At 38.6% G+C, this 17,484-nt stretch overlaps 2 protein-coding genes across 2 annotated transcripts; both read left to right on the plus strand.

Moving 5' to 3' along the window:
• The first annotated feature begins 1,342 nt into the window (after window positions 1-1,342).
• Window positions 1,343-2,326, plus strand: LOC115761739 (J protein JJJ2). The gene is made up of 2 exons (XM_030703625.1): window positions 1,343-1,455; window positions 1,515-2,326. The coding sequence occupies exon 2, from the start codon at window positions 1,543-1,545 to the stop codon at window positions 2,188-2,190; it is 648 nt and encodes a 215-aa protein (XP_030559485.1). The 5' UTR covers window positions 1,343-1,455; window positions 1,515-1,542; the 3' UTR covers window positions 2,191-2,326.
• A 7,160-nt stretch (window positions 2,327-9,486) lies between these two features.
• On the plus strand, window positions 9,487-15,915 carry LOC115761368 (cysteine-rich venom protein Mr30). The gene is made up of 4 exons (XM_030703117.1): window positions 9,487-9,667; window positions 13,935-14,135; window positions 14,459-14,717; window positions 14,789-15,915. The coding sequence occupies exons 1-4, from the start codon at window positions 9,580-9,582 to the stop codon at window positions 15,444-15,446; spliced, it is 1,206 nt and encodes a 401-aa protein (XP_030558977.1). The 5' UTR covers window positions 9,487-9,579; the 3' UTR covers window positions 15,447-15,915.
• Window positions 15,916-17,484: the final 1,569 nt, after the last annotated feature.

Raw genomic sequence — 17,484 nt, forward strand, 5'->3', positions numbered from 1 at the left:
TTATTTTATTGAATTTTTTCTCTTGGTGTTTTTAGTATCAATTAACATATTGAATATGATCAGTTGATGGTTTATGGCCAACGCACAGTGGTGCCAAGCTCAGCCAACTGAGCCAAGGTGTCAAATGTGCCACGCTACAAAGAGATAGCGTTTTGCTCTTACCAATTAGCAGGCATTCTAAGATTCAAAAACTCAAGACTCGACGCAATCAAATGCCAAAGTTGTATCTTTTCTAATGAACAATAAAATATATATTTATTTGAGATTTCATTTATGTACATACTAATTAGGGATCTCTCTAGCTAGGTATTTTTTTATGAATGAGCTGGAAGAATGCAGCCAAATGTAAATTTAATGAGTAATTTGATAAATTTATAATTTATACGTAAGTATTGGCTGTGCAAATATTTTGCTGCCATTGAAATTCGCGTGAAATTGTCAAACGCTTTTCGGCTGCTCATTAAAAGTTTTGATAATAATATTTGTAAATATTATTTGACAGCGACTACAACAGCCATTGCTCATTCGCTGTGAAAACCAAGTTCAATGGAATTGTTTATCTGACGCGGCCGAGACGAGTTTGCGCAAAATGACGTCGCCCGCCCACGCCTCTCATTTCTGGGTCAATATTGGCGTTAACAGGCATATGGGCCTGTCCAAATACAGTGCGGCACATGCTCAGAATCGGACTGGATTTGATTGAGATTCATTGCCAAGTTCGTTGGCACCTGTCCTAAGGTCATAACAGCAGATAAATATTAGGCCAACTATTTGATCTTGACCATATTGTTACACATTTTGGCCAGGGCCGAGGCTTGAACGTGTTGACAAAAATCGTTTGTTGCTCCATAAGCCAATTTCAAACGCCCGTCCCTGTAGGTGGGTAAGTGAGACGTGCTTTGAACCTCCGACAAAAGCTCCGTTGAATCACTATCTAAGACTGTAATTGAGAAAACCCAATAGTTATTTTATATATATATTTTTTAAGATAGTTACTTTTATTTTACAAATAGAAGAAAACTTTAAGATCCAGAAAAGTGGCAAATATAGTTTAATCTATATACAATATCTACCTTAGCCCAAACACAATCCAGGCCTAATCATGGATTGCAACCAGTTTTATTACCAAATTCAATAATTACTTCAAAATAATTAAATTAACTCTTCACAGGGCTTCGATCCTCAAACTTGGTGCTCAGTGTGCCAACGCTGCCAGAAACTGATTAAGTTGTCGAGTTGTTTTATTGCTAATCAAGTAATCTTTGTTTCTTCACGTTCTACATGTGAATTGTATAGTTTTTGACAGTGTTATTTTTTTGTCTGTTTCGGTAACATTTTAGTTTTATTTTTTAATTTGTACGCGCTTTTACAGCAGTATAAGCTAAACTTGTCAATTTTTAAAGTTTATGTATAAGGAAATTGGAATACATATCTTTTTAGCGGAAGTGTAAAATTGTATGTGTTAGTTTTTTTTGGTTTTCAGTAAAAATTGTACAAAAAAAAATAATGCTTAGAAGTGTGCAGGCGAATACCATCAATCCGATGCGACATATGGCAACCTATCAATCCAGATTCGGCTACACCGTGCTGGCTCCCTCGCGCAGCTATTACGATGTGCTAAAGGTACCCATTAATTCAAGTGGACAGGAGATCAAACGCGCCTTCATCGAACTTTCGAAGAAATACCATCCCGATGGAAATAGCCACACTCGGGACTCCGATGAGTTTGTGAAGGTGTGCGAGGCCTACAAGATCCTCTACAAACAGGCCTCGCGCGAACACTACAACAATCGCCTGAAGACGCGCTTCCGTATGGTGCCGCCCATGGACAGCAGCTATACGAACAAGAATGTGCACAAGGCCTGGGTCAAGTATCAGGCGGCCATGCGGTACAAACAGTTCGGACACGATGTGCCCAGTTTTGCGGGCTCCACCATTCTGCACAAGCGGCCGTTGCTAATCAAGGCAAGGGGGGTGCGTCTCCTGCCGTCAGGTCAGGCGATGCCACCAAGCAAATATGGAAATGAGGAGGTTATCCGATTGCCTGTTTTCTTTGACCGATCGTATGAGAATTGGATGTACTTCTATTATATGGCAGGCTTTGGCTTAATAGGGGTACTTCTTGCGGTCGATGCCATAAAAAAGGCAAATCCCTCCAACGGAACCGACGCACCCGTTGGTCCTAAGTGAGATTGAAATTTTGGCGAATACTCGTGGGTCTTAGCTAAACAAGAATTATGTGGTCTTTATTCTGTATTTAATCTGTAATATTTGATCAAAATTGTACTGTTCCCGAACAAATATATGCCCCACAAGCACATAAAAACAACAATTCGTTATTCAGCTAGAACTAAGCGCTTCTTAGCTGCACCTGGGATAAAAAATGGTTGGCATTGGGCATGTGGCTGTTGATGTGGCTATAATAACGAACAATGAATTAACTGGTTTCAGTGACAACTTGTAGTTCAATTCAATTCATTTCAGTTCGCAGCGGCTATTAATAATATTAATAATAAAACTAAAATTTAGCACACTAATTCTTGGCAATAGCTTGCTTCAGCTATGTTAATAAGTTTGTCACGACTTGGGCAGTGTTATTTAGAGTTTGGGCGGAATTAGAGAAATACGGTTTTCCAAATTAAATTCAGTATTCCTTTAAGACTTGGCTGTATATAATTTAAGTTAACCTGGAAGCTGTTAGTTGTTATAATTAAATAAATGTGTCTCAAGGTGTCTTGAATTAAGAATGATCAACGTAAAAATTTGTAATATTTTATATTATTTTTTTGAACAGTTTCATTCTTTTCGATATGATCTATTCGGCTTGGTAATTAAAAGCCAGATTTGAGTCGTATATTGGGTTGGCAGTGTCAAGTGTAAAGTTTATCTGGCCAATGATTTCATATCTTTTAAATGCGATGGGACTGCTGTGGCTGAAACTTCCGCAGAGCTTAGGCCATCCGTGACCTTTGCTACACAGTTTGGTCTGTGGGTAACTGTAGAGCCTGGCAAGCAATCGGCTAGATAATACACATAGATAAGACATAATATATATGTGCGTCTGGCTTAAGTAAGTTGTATAACAATATGATTATGTTATTAAATGGAACGCACAGTGGCTACCGCTGTCAGCTCAAAGTCTCGAGGCTTCGCGCCCGTCTCAAGGCGAGCGACTCTCGAGCGTGTCGAGTATCAATGGAAGAGACGGTCCCGCCCAGAGACCACCACGGGTGTTTTGGCTGGGAACCGTTAGACAGGCTGGAATAATAGTTGTTTATTTTGTATTCGGCAAAAACAACGACAAAACTTGGTTATGTGGTGTTGTTTATCTTTTCCGGCTGACAGCAGTTGATAAATTATGCGCGACCATCTTTTGCTTTGATTAAGTTGTTCGGCCCGTTCAACTCGAGTTCAAATGCGCGTTGATACAGATAACAAGCCAAACATGCAGCCAAAGCCATATCCAAATGCCACATAAATCAAATATAAGTAAATGTATATACATACATATAGATTCGATCGATCTGCGCGGCGCGATAAAGAGCATTGGAATTATGTTCTGTCGCCTGTCGCTGCGCTAAATAAATACATTCAGCGATCTCGGCCATAATGAAGCCAACTACATGTATTGTATAAAGAGCCAGCTAAAATCAGCGCCCAGCTTGGCGCAAAAAACGAAAAACAATATACAAAAAAAAAAAGGGGAAAAAAATCGGCTCAAAATTTATTGTACGCTGACGGCTTTTTAATGAAAATCACTTGGCTACCAAAAAGCGAATTAATGAAGGTGTGCGTTTTGCGCATGTGTCCGATGCGCATGTGCGATGTTGCGATGTTTCACTGCCCGTTTCAATATAGAGTTTCGATTTCTGTGCCGGCATAAGTTCAAACAAATCAGGGTGTTCTGTTGCCTGACCAGGATATACCCTTTACTCAGCGTCGAGCTGTCGTAATTAATATGCGAACTGCCTTTGTCCACATAATGTGCTTCTTCTGGCCTCATATATTTACTTTGTAAGCACAGAGCCAACGGTTTCTAAATAATTTTCACTTTAATTATTTAAAATCAAAACTACAACATTTTTATGCCAACACAAGTGTTACAGAAATGTTTATTGCAGAAATTATATTGACAAAAACAACTTTTATAGATCAATTAGCACTTTTTTTTAAATAAAAATTGTTGATAAAATTAAATGAATTATAAGATTAGATATAAAATTTAAATAGAGTATTATTAAAATAAGAAATTATTTCTTTTTATATTATTATAATTAGAAGTTTTTTTTTAATTTTATCTTTATAACAAATATGTATTTTTTAAAATGGAATATTTTTTTTTATTTTATTTTAAGCAAAGTGATAACTGATCTGTGATGCGACATGCTATCTTTTGGCTGACATATACATTTAAATATGACTCTTTCAGCGAAACCAATGGGTACAGGGTATCAAAAGGCAACATAGCCCAGGCAGGCAGCATCCATATCAGCGAAAATCAATATGCAAATAACTTATGAGCACGTGTGTGAGCGTGTGTGTGTGCATATACATATCATGCGTAGATTGATCAGCATATGAATCAGTTTAGCATAAGAATCAAAACGTTTCTCATATGAAAATTATATATGTTTATGGCCATTTCATTCATGCGTTCAGCCAAACATGTTCTAGATGGCTTAGATGATGTTTTATTTTATTGTGAGACTTTTATATATTTTTATTTTTTGGGCTCCGATCTTTAAACACACCCCAGTTAAGTTTAAACTTTATTGCACTTGTTTGGCTATTTATAACTTGTGAATTGATATTCAATATAGGTGCTGTAGACAGTTTTTGAATTGAATTCAAAATGGGTTTCGGTTACGAATTGAGATGCAACAATTGGTTAATGGGCCAGTCTCACGCGCATGTTCTCTATAAGACAACAGAAACTACAACAACAACACCAACAACTACAACAACAACGGCAACAACTGTATATGACATTTTAATTATGTTGCTGTCAAATTGTTGTTGCCGCGTCGAGTCTCAATTGTAATTAATAATATTTAATAACAGTCGTTGGCATCGCAGCCGTCATGTGTACAGATTGAAATGTTATGGAAGTGTTTTGTCATCCCATGAAATGGAGATGAGCCGCATTTACATAGCATTCGGTTTGTTAACCGTGACTTGTACTCAATTGTGGTATATTACAGTGATTAAGCTATTATAATATCGAACCCATGCTAGTCAGTTAATATACATACACATACTTTACTTAATTTATTTCCTTATTACAAAAATACTGTCTTTAGTCAATTATAAAGCTTAATAATATACGTACTAGTTGAGACTTTGCTGAAATAAGTATATCTAAATTGATTAAGAAATAAATAATTTTTGTTTTTTTTTTTTGTTAGCTATTTTGTTAGATTGCTTAGTTATAAGAACTTAAGGAGCAAATCATTTTTTTATATGTATACTTTATTGTTGGCTACGGGATTACAGTTTAACATTTAATATGAACCGAACTTTAAACAAAATAAGTTGCTTGAGAAACACCTGCGCTGATAACTGAACCACACGATAATTCAACAGAAAACAAAAACATTTATTTTGCATATTTAAAAATGTATTAAACAATTTTTTAATTTATTTATTTATTTATTATAAAATTTCATTTTCTGCACAAGTTGCGACAGGTAATAAGCCAGTTCTGCTCAACTCTGATATGAAAACGGGCTGCTTGAGTGGGTGGGGCAATTGCATAGTTTCTGAAAGATTGATGGGGCGCCGGAAACGTTGCAGGCAACAAGGATGCGCCAACGTTTTGAGTGACACTGATGCGGGCACTTGTATCCGCTCTCGACGCTCTCGCACCCGCACCCGCACCCCCTGGCAATGCAATTGTTGATAAATGACAATGTGATATCTACACATACATATAGTGCAAGTAGTTCCGCAAACCGATGTCGGAGATAAACAAAAGTGCGCAAATATTTTGCACTAACAAATTGTCCGATTAGAGAAATTATCAGCAAAACGAACGAGGCCATTTAGTTATTGTAACATCAAATGGAAATGTTCTGTTACCCATATGTCTTGGTTGGCCTTATAGATAGCGGATGGATGGAGGCACGTTGAACTGCTTTCAGTGTAACTGGGCCGCTTTTTATTCTGACTCAGTTGACGGGAATTCCATTCAAATGTGTTTTCTTAATTAAAAAAAACCTTTGCATGAGTCAGCTTTAATGCTCGTTCATGAACTAAAAAGAGATAATATTGGTTTGCAGCCAGTCCATCCCTCCTTCTAAATGCACTTGCTTTTTAAGTCCTGAGTCCAAATTTAACATTTAGTATATACAGATCAAAAATCTTTCATTTTATAGCTACCGTCGCCCCTACACTTAGAGCGAGCTGCGTTTGGGTTGATAGATGAAGGTTCGGGGTATCCCCTGGACGGGCACTCTCGACTAGAGCACTCGTCTTTGGATATTTTAAAGATTGGGATAAATTAAAAAAAAAAAATTAAAGCAAGAGAATATAATCTATACTCTTACTCTAACTTAATAAAATAATTGGGCGAGTATTACGCAGTCGTTTGCACCCGACTGCAATACTCTGCCTTTCAGATATTATGCAGACAATTTCCTAGTAATGCTGGAAAGTTAGCGATTATAAATGGATATTGACAGGATGGCGATGTAAACAAGTTTTTTTTCTTTTGTTAATTTTGCTTCCGTTATTTAAGGCACATGTAGCTGCTAAGATGAACAAACGAATGAGTGAATGGAATGATTGAATGAGTGGTGAGTGTTGAGTGTTGAGTATTGAGTGCCGACTGCTGCCGGTGGGTGGCAACTGAATACAACATGCGCAGCACGCGTAGCACCAACAAAGACAATAAATTGAGTCATAAAACAGCAAAGCAACAGCAGGAGGCGATAACAGCCAGATGCTGAGTTAAATGAGCTGCTGGTTAACTTTTTTATTTTTTAAATACATTTTTTTTTAAATACTGTTTTTCACTTTTTTGCTGGTCGAACATGCGTATAAATGTACGCACACTAAGGCGCACACAGCTGCAGATACAGATACATAGAGCCTGAGATACAGATACAAATGCAAACACTCAGAATCGAATGGCATGGGCTGGGTAGCTGAGACCGGACAGGCGCCGGCATTGAAGGTCATTAATGTTTGTTTAAATTTTAGCTGCAGATATGTCTGTGTGTGTTACTGTCTGTGAGTGTGTGTGTGAGTGTATTGTTTAAGCGCAAATAAAACGTAATGAAGTGGATGGCTAAGTAGGAAATGTAAACTAGCATTCGAAAACAACAGGCACAACAAGTTGAAAAAAAAAATGAAGATAAAACACGTAAAAACCGAAGAAGCAAAATATTAAAGTACATAAAAACAAAGAAGAAGCAGCAGCATCTGCAGCAGCACACATAAAAACCTACACCTATACACATGTTTATTTCATATTTCTGTAGCGCATAATTTTTTAATATTTATGTAGTTTTTGTGAAATAAAATAAATCAGTTGTGCAGCTGAGACGTCAGCTGCCTGCCCTCTGCCTGCCTGTCTCTCCCACCCCACTCCCCCTGCTGCTGGTGGGAAGGCTCTGTGCGGCGATCGCAATCCAAACGTCATGTGTGGCATTCGAGCGGGCAGGACCCAAGCGAAACCAGTTGCCAACCAGGCCAAGATCTGTACCGTGGTAGCCGGCGCAATCGTTTGTACTTGTTAATGGCTTTGTACGCGTAATTATTTTGGCAAGAAGCCGTGTCGCCCGATTGCTCGATTGTCCAGTTCGCCAGTTTGCAAGCTCGCCAGATCGGTGCTGAAACGGAAACGCGAATCTGGTCCAATTTGCGAGCATCTGTAGGTAACCATGTCGTATTATATTTGTGGCCCCGTACTCCTCCGTTTATCTGGTAGCCAGGTGAAAGGCTCAATTGGGATTTGTTCTCACTTGAATTTACGTTTTTTTTAATTTCATTTTCGTTTTTCTTATTTTTTTTCATATTTAATTGGGTGTTTTTATTGGCTTTTAATGATACGCGAAATGATCGAAGCTCCTGGCCTCAGGCCATGCGCTGCCCCTTTAAGTTTAACTCAGCGCTACCCAAATGCCACGCCCCACATGCAACAGCAGAGCTCAAGTGATTGTTGTCCCAAGCCAGCCACCTGCAGCCTGTAGCCTGATCAACATAAAGTTCAATCAATGTCTTTCGCCGGAAATTTTAAAAGAACACAATCATATTCGAGAGCTGCCAGCCACAGCAACTAGTAATATTAAAGCTTTATAAGCAATATTTTTTAAAACAAAACAAAACAAAACACTTTAATGTCCTAATAAATTTAATATTTATTATTTTTCAAGCTATACAAGCTTTAAATAAGTGAAAAAATATCCTTAAATAAAGTTCATTTAACTTTAAAGCTATATTATCAGATTATTCTGATCGAACCGATATCAACAGTTGTACCGTCTTAAACAAGGAGAAGGACATTTTATCAGGAACGATAGCCTTAAGACTAGCATTAATTAGCATATAAGAGCAAGGCTTTAGCCTCCGCTGCTGATACTGATCAAGAATATATAGTATATATTGGCTGTGAAATAAATATCAAATTATGTTAAAACAAACACTCCGCGAATTTTACAAAAGGAAATATAAGAAAGCTTTAATCTGCGTTCCAATTTCAATTGCGCCACATAAAAAACTAGCTTTTTCTAGCTGCCAAACCGCTAAGCGCCTAGCATACTGCCAAGTATTTTTAACATTTTCTCTTAACAGCATGTAGCTGCTGTTAACATTTAGCGCATGTTATGCTCATTTAGTTAACAGCAACGCAACAGTTTAAAAATCGATTTAAAGGTGAAAGAATATCTCATTAACAGACTTCAACATTCAGTGTATACATGAACATAAGAAACATATATGTTTAATAATTCATATTGCCTTTCACGGCGTTCGACTTTTGGAGTTGCTTTTTATAAGCATAACATTTAAAAAGTATTTCGGCCCAGCTGATAGCCGGCTGCGCAGTCCGCGCATCTGCTCGCTCTCACCCGAGCGCCGCGGCGACAGGTTGATCGGCAGCTTCTTCGCGGCGGCTCTTATCTGCTGCGGCCGCTGTCGCTGTCGCTGTCGATGCCGCTGCCGCAGTCGCTGCCAACGGTGTTGGTATATAAACGTCAGCGTCGCCCAGCGTCCAATCAAACAGACGACGCCTTCAAGTCTAGCTGCACGCACGAGAGTGGAGTTGGAGTCGTCGGCAAATTTCGTGACGCTTTTTTCTCGGTTTTGGACATCAATTTTTTGCAAGCCTCTACCCCGCATTCCCCCACCAAACGCTTGTGATTCGCTTGAAACGCGGCAACCAAAATTAAAATTAAATTAAAAATTTACAAGTGCAAGCATTAAATATAAGACTGTCTTTAAAGAAAAGCTTATATTTAAATCAAATTTAAACAAAAAGTGTTTAATTAAGTGCAATTCAAACACACACACACACACACACACACTCAAAAGTGTGTCTAAGTTCAACAAATTATATTAGAATATTTAATAAAAATTAAAATGATGCAGCACAGCGCACAGCTACTTCCTCTGGCCCTACTGCTGATCTCCTGTGGAACGGCATTTGCCTGCCATGGCAAGCTAATCGGTAAGTAGTCGACGGCACTTGACCAGCCCCAATTCCGAATCTATTAATTTGTATGCCTGATGTGGGGCATAAAAAAAATTAAAATAATTCAAAAATAGAAATAGTTAAAATTGCCGTGTGGCATGCATAAATAGATTGCGACCAATTAAGGCTCTTTATTTTTATTTATTTTTCACATTTTTTTAAAATTACAAGCATTTGCATTTCGCATTTGTTTTTAGTTTTTATTTGCATTTAAGTACATTTCAGGCACGTTTTTGTCATTTGTTTTATGAATGAATGGGACAAAAAAAGTGTTTATGAGCTGCTCGGTCGGTAGAATTTAAGCAAATATTTGCCAACACAATGTTTTATTTAGTTAGCGTTTAGCGAAAGCCACAATACTCTCCGGGTGCCACAAACACACATATTCGATGCCTGCAGCGGCGAGGTGTGCTCGAGAACTTTGTGGAATGTTCACATGTTCGCGCTTGCCTTGGCAACTGGGCTCTGAAAATGACTTCGGAGCGGGCTTATTACATAAAGTGTATAATTAATTGTTAAGGGGAAGCAACAAACTAAATAAACCGGTTCAAATTTCAAGTTTTTATAATATATTTAAAAAATTATAACGCATACTACATAGATCCATAAATATGCCACTCCGTATGCATATGAGCTGCCCCGAAGCTAAGCTTTCAGTTAATCAAAGGCCAATCAACTCAACAGATTCATACATTTGATATAACTTAATTCATTAACATTGTGCCAGGCTTAAATTATTTATATCAAATATATATAACAAAAACAATATCATAATTATGAAGCTCTACTGTGTTATGAGAGCTCATTGAACTGATCAAGCCGTGAAGGTAATTTGTTAGCCGTAATTGAAACTCACCCGAATTAAAGAATCTGTCCAAATCGGACACATGCTTAAAAACACTTGAAAAATTATAATAAAACAGAAAATAACATTTAATTTAATAGGGCGTGAGCTGCGCTAAGTGGATCACCCAAAACGCTTGCTGGCCAAAACTCTTAACGCTTTTTGTGTTCTGCACACGCAGGCGCCGTCTTTTGTTGTTAACAAAACAAATTCCAGTTGTTGTTTTCAATTTTGTTGTCGAAATTGGTAATAATAAAATCGAAGCTTTTGTTTTTATAGTGCGCGTGCTCGTTTTTGATCAATGTTTGCGTTTTACTTCTCTTCGATTCCACCTGGGGAATGGCCACATAATTCCAACGCAATTTCGAGCTATTCCACAACACGCATCGAAATCGAATCGAAATCGATTTCAATCATACTAGCAGAGTATTCAGATTGACAAATGGGCCGAAAAGCGACAACTGCGACCGTAACGCTTTGCTGCGGCATCAATCAAAGCCTTTTGCCGTGCTAATAATGTAATTAAATATGTAGATGCGTAGACAAGAGCAACGACAACTACCTCAACAACGTGCAACGAACATCGTGCAACGTGCAACGTGCAGCGTGTAACGTGCAACGAACAAGCGTAGCTGGGTGATAATCAGTAAATGATAAATGTTACAAAACATGTTGCGGCCAACATAAAGCATAACTGTCTGCATTAACTCGAGCTAAATGCGTCTGCGAGGCTGTTCTTTGCGATGTTCCCTTACTTATGCCCTTCCAGAGGGTCTATCAGTATTTCCATGAAGCGTGTAACGCACAGGAAAAGACTTTGTCGAGCTAATTAATTATTTATACATATACATTTGATCAGCCGAGCTTATATAGAGTTTATAAGGATTATTAAAGCTATCATATAGCTGCCATAGGAAAAATGGGTGAAAAATAAAGTTGGTGCCTTAGTAACTTTCTTGTTTTTTCAAGATATCTTGACATTTACTAGTTTCACTTTGCTGCCCACATCTAGTATATCATATATATCTATAGGCAGATTCGATCGAAAATATGTTTTTATATGCATAACGTTTCGTCAAGAATCATTTAAAGCTTTCACAATTATACTCAAGCCATTAGCTAGTTTGGCAAGGGCATTTTATTGTCGGTGTGCGGACGTCTGGTCGTTCCCTCTTGTTTTTTTTTTTTTTACCGTCTGCCTGTCGGCTCGTCTGCCACTTCCCGTTGTGGCAGCTCTCGCATTGTTCAAGGTGAAGTCAGCGCCTGCAACGAGCTGGCAGTTAAGCACTTGTTAACATATTGTTGGCATTTGTTGGCCGCACTCTGTCTGCCCCACAGCTAGCCAGCCGTTGTAGCTGTGGCTGCTAAGCAAGTTTGTTGCTTAAGTCTTTCGTTTTCGTCGGTGCTTACAGTTATTGGTAGCTGTTGACGTTTCGTTGTCAACATAATAGCCTCAACGTCGCTGCCAGCTCCGCACTTGATCATTTCTGTTGCTGTTGTTGTTTATTGCTCTCAGCCAAGAATATGCAAAGTATGGTCAGCCTGTTGCGGAAACCGATCGACAGCTTTATGTGCAATTTGTCAGAGAAGATAGTTCACAAAATTTGCATAGCGCCCGATGCACACGGGCATCTCCCTCATGTTGATTGATGCGTATTGACTTAAAAACACACACAAGCTCACACACAGAAAGAGAGAGACTGATGCGGCAATGCGTTGATTTACCTACCGGTTCCAGTCAATGCTGTGAAACTGATATTTATGTAAATGTACTCGTCCATATGTATGTATTATATAGCATAACACTAACACGTCTTTAATTTGACAGCTGCGGTTGAGTTTGAAGCTCGACGGGTTCTGCAAAAGCCGCTCGCTCACAGCTATTTTTAGTCGGCGCACTAACCTTGACTAAAAGAACACCAACAAAATATAAAACACACTCTCTAAACTGCCAGCTGAAGCTGAGCATCTCGATCGGTCTTTAATTCGGGCAGCTCTATTGACATCTAGACCCATTTATTTGTGCGAACGCCAGCTAAGCGTAGCTGTAAATTTATTTATTGTTCTTGTTTTTGTTTATTGGCCGCGTCAAGTTGTCTGACTGTGGCTCGGGCAAGTTGCTGCACTTGACCGGCAGCCATGTGATGCCAGGGCCGTGGCACAACAGCAGCAGCCGTAGGAGGAGGCGGCGGACTCACAGACAGACCGACAGACGTGCCGGTAGGAAGTGCAGCTTGGAGTCGGTTGTTAAATGCTCTCACGTCTCGGCAGCGCAATCAGCGCCCATCGCTTGCTAACCATTATTATAATTATTAAAAATTATTAAGCATGCGTAATTATTTAAATGAAATGCGGCTGCATAAAGCGGCCATGCCTCTAGACAATGCCCTGCAAGGACCAATATCAGCTAGTTGGTCGTTTTCTTCTTTTGGTTTTCCCAACTCTCTTAATATATATATTGTGTATTATATATATGAACGTCGCGTACTCAGGTCGCTGCTACGACTCATTAACACCCTGCGGCAACATTTGTACTTCTCTGAAAATACCCTGGAATAAGTCCACAATTGGGATTAAGAATTAAAAGATTATCCCCAAACATGATATACTTGAGAGTGACTTTTGCTCACCAAAAAAACAGAAAACCAATTTGTCTGCTTGTGCCACGCTGCTGACACACTTCACACCAATAAATCGTGAGTCAGTGCCAGGCGCCGACAAAAAAATTAATTAACAAAAAAAAGTAGATACAAAATTGGCTAATGGACAAATGTTGGATTTTTAATTGACGCCTTTGAGCAGCACGCGCCGCTTCGATTTTAAAATGTTTATGGTCTCTTAATGCATTTATATATTTCTCGCTGTTTTCTTTAATTATCTGCTTTTACCTTAAGACGTGTTCTATTTCGAACCGGTTGGCATTTGCGCAAATTCAAAATTCGTGTCTAATTTCCAAATAATTGTTGACTGTACCTTTTAAAAAAAAAAAGGAGAGCCAAATAGATAATATGCCTATCCACGCACTTACATAAACTATTAAATAAAAAGCTGCCAATGTTAATTTTGAGAGTTCGTTAAAAGTTTGTGATATAAAATTTGAGCGCGACTTGAATGAAATTTCAACAAATTCGAACAGAAACCAAAATAAAAAAAAAAACCAAAAAAAAAAAACCGGCTCCCCCGAGAGTTGGCAGAAAGCATCATTAAGCCAAGTCGAAACGAATAAACCCACGAGACGCACGCATAATAAAAACTTAATATTTCAAGCATTTCGATTTTCGATTCGAAACAAAATCCAAAAATAGAAATGATAGCATGTCCCCAATCGCACATAAATACGTATATAATATATACATATTCTAATATAATTTTATGCTAATTTCGACCTAATCATTTCAGCATCGGGCATCAGCACCGAGGAGAGATCAATCATCTTGCAGGAACACAATCGCCTCAGGCAGCTTGTTGCCACCGGACGCTATCCAGGCCAGCCGGGTGCCGAGAATATGCGGGAGATCGTCTGGGACGATGAGCTGGCAGCCCGCGCCCAGCAATGGGCCGACAATTGTCAGTTTCGACACGATCCGCATCGCACAATAAGTAAGTTATTTCTAAATATTTGCTGCCTGCAATCCATGTGGTGAAGTTCCTCTCCCTCCCCCCAAAACAAATACATAAAATAAATGATATGCCGCCAATCTGACAGCCGGCAGCTGGTTTTTGTGATTTGCATGTTTTCAGCTTGAATCGATGGTAAAGTATCATCTATATACATTCCGGGCACTTGGTCGACTGCATGCTAAAACACTAAAACTAACCCCAGTACATCCCTCATCTAGTTATAGCAATAGTATTGTTGTAGTTCTAAAAGTCTCTTAAGATACTTCTGGTATACTTATATATTTATGCCCATTCTATAATAGATCGCTTTACCATGGGCCAAAATCTGGCTGTTATATGGAGCACTGCACCGCTAGAAGCGGAAGATGGAGACTTTCCATCGCGCATTCAGAACTGGTTCAATGAGGTACAAAAGTATTCCTTTGGCGATGCCTGGTCACCCAAGACTGGCCACTACTCACAGCTAGTTTGGGGTGAGACCAGCCTGGTGGGCTGCGGCTTTGCCGAGTACAAGGACAACATTAAGTTCAATAAGCTTTACGTGTGCAACTATGGACCTGGGTAAGCACGCACACACAATATTACTAAGGGGCAATCACTTAATATATTCTCTTCTCTTCCAATTTATGCAGTGGCAACGTTGTCGGCTACAATCCCTACGAGGTGGGCAAACCGTCGTGTGCTACATACGGCATGAAACCCTCGGCACGGTATCAGGGTCTGTGCGCCGCACCCGGCGCTTCACAGGCGTCTACAAATAGCGTCTACGGTGGCAACACAATTGAAACGTATGAGTACAGCTTCAGCTCAGCTAGTAGCAACAGCAACAGCAACAACAACAACAATAAGCCGACTAACAACATTAACAAGAGCCTATTAGCAAACAGCAAGAGCAACAACCGAATTCAAAATAACCCCAATCAACACTCCTACTCCTCCTCCTCCCAATTTCCCAAACAGACAGCACCGGCGACGACGTCCAGTGGCAGCTCCTTTGGCACCAAGACACGTGGCGGCAGTCAGGCCTTTACCACGGAGAATAATCAGCAGCAGCAGCAGCACTCCGGCAGGTATAAGCACAAGCTCGAGGCGTATCGGCCCAGCGCTGCGGAGTTTGAGAAGTCCGTACAAAAACATACCATACTACGCACCTTTATAGAGCAGAGTCCCAACGAGCAGCAGCAGCAGACGGTTGGGGAATTCGAGCAGCCTGCCAAGGATGCAGCGGATGCAGCCAGCGGCACCCCAAAGCCCAGTCGGGGTTGGAGCATTTTGACCTGGCGTGGTTAGATATGTGAATTGGTCTTTCCCACTGCCAGCCGGCACTGCCATGCACCCAATATGCCGCAGAATGTATTAGCTCACCCGCCCAGTAATTACTACTATGTAGTGTCATTAGAACCATCTTCGATTCTGAGTTTCCCAACTACCATCGCATAGCTTCTCGCGTACTCGTTCTATATACATATATATAGCGAATAATAGGCTCTTAAACTTATTTAAACATTCCCATAAACAGATTGCCATATGATGTAACATACATTGTTTTTTAGCATTATGATTTGCTTACTTTGCAATTTAATTACATATTTTTTAAATTATTTATATATATTGTATTATTGGATAACATCGAAAAGACCTCCATCGTTCAGTCAAGCAACTACCGAATGTTTGTATCAAATATTTGTAACAAAATTGCAAATTTAAGTTTTCGTTTTTAATCGGCGCCTAACAACAACTAGTTAGTTATAGTATTGTGTTCAAGCAAATAAAAACAGCAAGATGATATTTTAAAGAAAACTGTGATTATTTATTTATTATCATGATAAGCCTTATAATTTTTTATTACGCAACAGCTCATCGTGTAAACACTAAAGTAACTGAGAGAGTCAAAAAATAATATATAGGCTAAACTTTTACCATGTTTACATATTTTCTGGTCTACACGTATACAAATCATAAATTTCAGCTTGAAAACATGACAATTTACCATATTTTCAAAATTGTTTATGTAGTTTTTATATTTTTATATAAACACATATTCATTCAGTACATTGCATAATAAAGCAGGTTTTAATTATGTCTTTAACAGACATATTTTTAGCATGCTTACATATTTGCATAGTTTTACGTACTCACATCTTAATTCATCGTGTAAACACTAAAGCAACAAAGAAATTAAAGCGCCATATAGACTAATTTGATTAGCTAAATTATTGTCATTTTTACATAATAAAATGTTTGCACGTGCTGAAATCTTTATTACTTTATGTCAGCCTTAATTACGTGGACATTGTAAGATATTGGCTTAAAGAGTTTGGTTTGTAGTCAAAAAGGGTAATTATATTTTTTTTGGTTTACACTTAACTAAATCTCAAAAAAAATACAGAATAGGAGTTTACTCACTTAATCACTTAATCACTAACTTCATCGTGTAAACATACATTCTAAAGCTTTAAGAGCACGAAAATTCATGCCGAGAGACTGCTCATGCGCGTGAGAGAGTGAGAGAGAGAGAGAGAGAGAGAGAGAGAGAAAGTGAGAGCTCTCACTCAAATAGGGCGTTTGCTGAATACTTGCTGAATATGCGGCCAAAAATGAGAGAGCAAAAAGGAGAGAGAGGAGAGAGAGAGAGAGCTTCACTGATAAGAACTACTAAGCCGGGACTGGGGGGCTTAAAGCTATGGTCTAGGAACTATTAATGGAAAAAAGCTATGCATACATATCCTTGGACAAATATACTCTTATATAGTGTAGAGTATAGAGTGTATAGAAGGAATAGAGTATAGATTATGAAGTATTGCTGTATAGAGGATAAGTATAGAGGATAGATGGGAAGTCCATCATTTACATGATAGTGAAGTGAATAGAACAATGTTAAGAGAATATAAAAAGTATGAGGAATAAAGTATATTCATACTCTATAAAGTCTACAGAAAACCGGATTTGATCACAAAAATCTAGGTTTTTATCTTTAAACCATAAACTGAACTTTGAACTGAAGAAATATTCCAAAAAACCACAGGCTTAATAGAACGGGTTCTTTAAAAAAACAAAACTTACAAAATTCATTAGAAAAATTAAATTATTTCAATTTATTTAAAAAAAAAATAGAAAAAAAGGCTTAAATCAAAACCAATATGGTAAGCCAGCCAGACCTCAAGGCGAAGCATAGCGACTGGCATATAGAGTATAGAGTGCAGCCTTGAGCACTCTTTTTGTTGTTCACAGTGTTTTGTCTATGAAGCACACACAAAAGGCCAATCAAAGTTGCGATTAAGCCCGTACGTTATCTAAATACTTTTGGCCAAGCTTTATTTTCCGTATT

This window comes from Drosophila novamexicana, unplaced genomic scaffold (genome assembly GCF_003285875.2).
Source record: "Drosophila novamexicana strain 15010-1031.04,08,12 unplaced genomic scaffold, DnovRS2.1 tig00000485-arrow-pilon, whole genome shotgun sequence".
NCBI lineage: Eukaryota > Metazoa > Arthropoda > Insecta > Diptera > Drosophilidae > Drosophila > Drosophila novamexicana.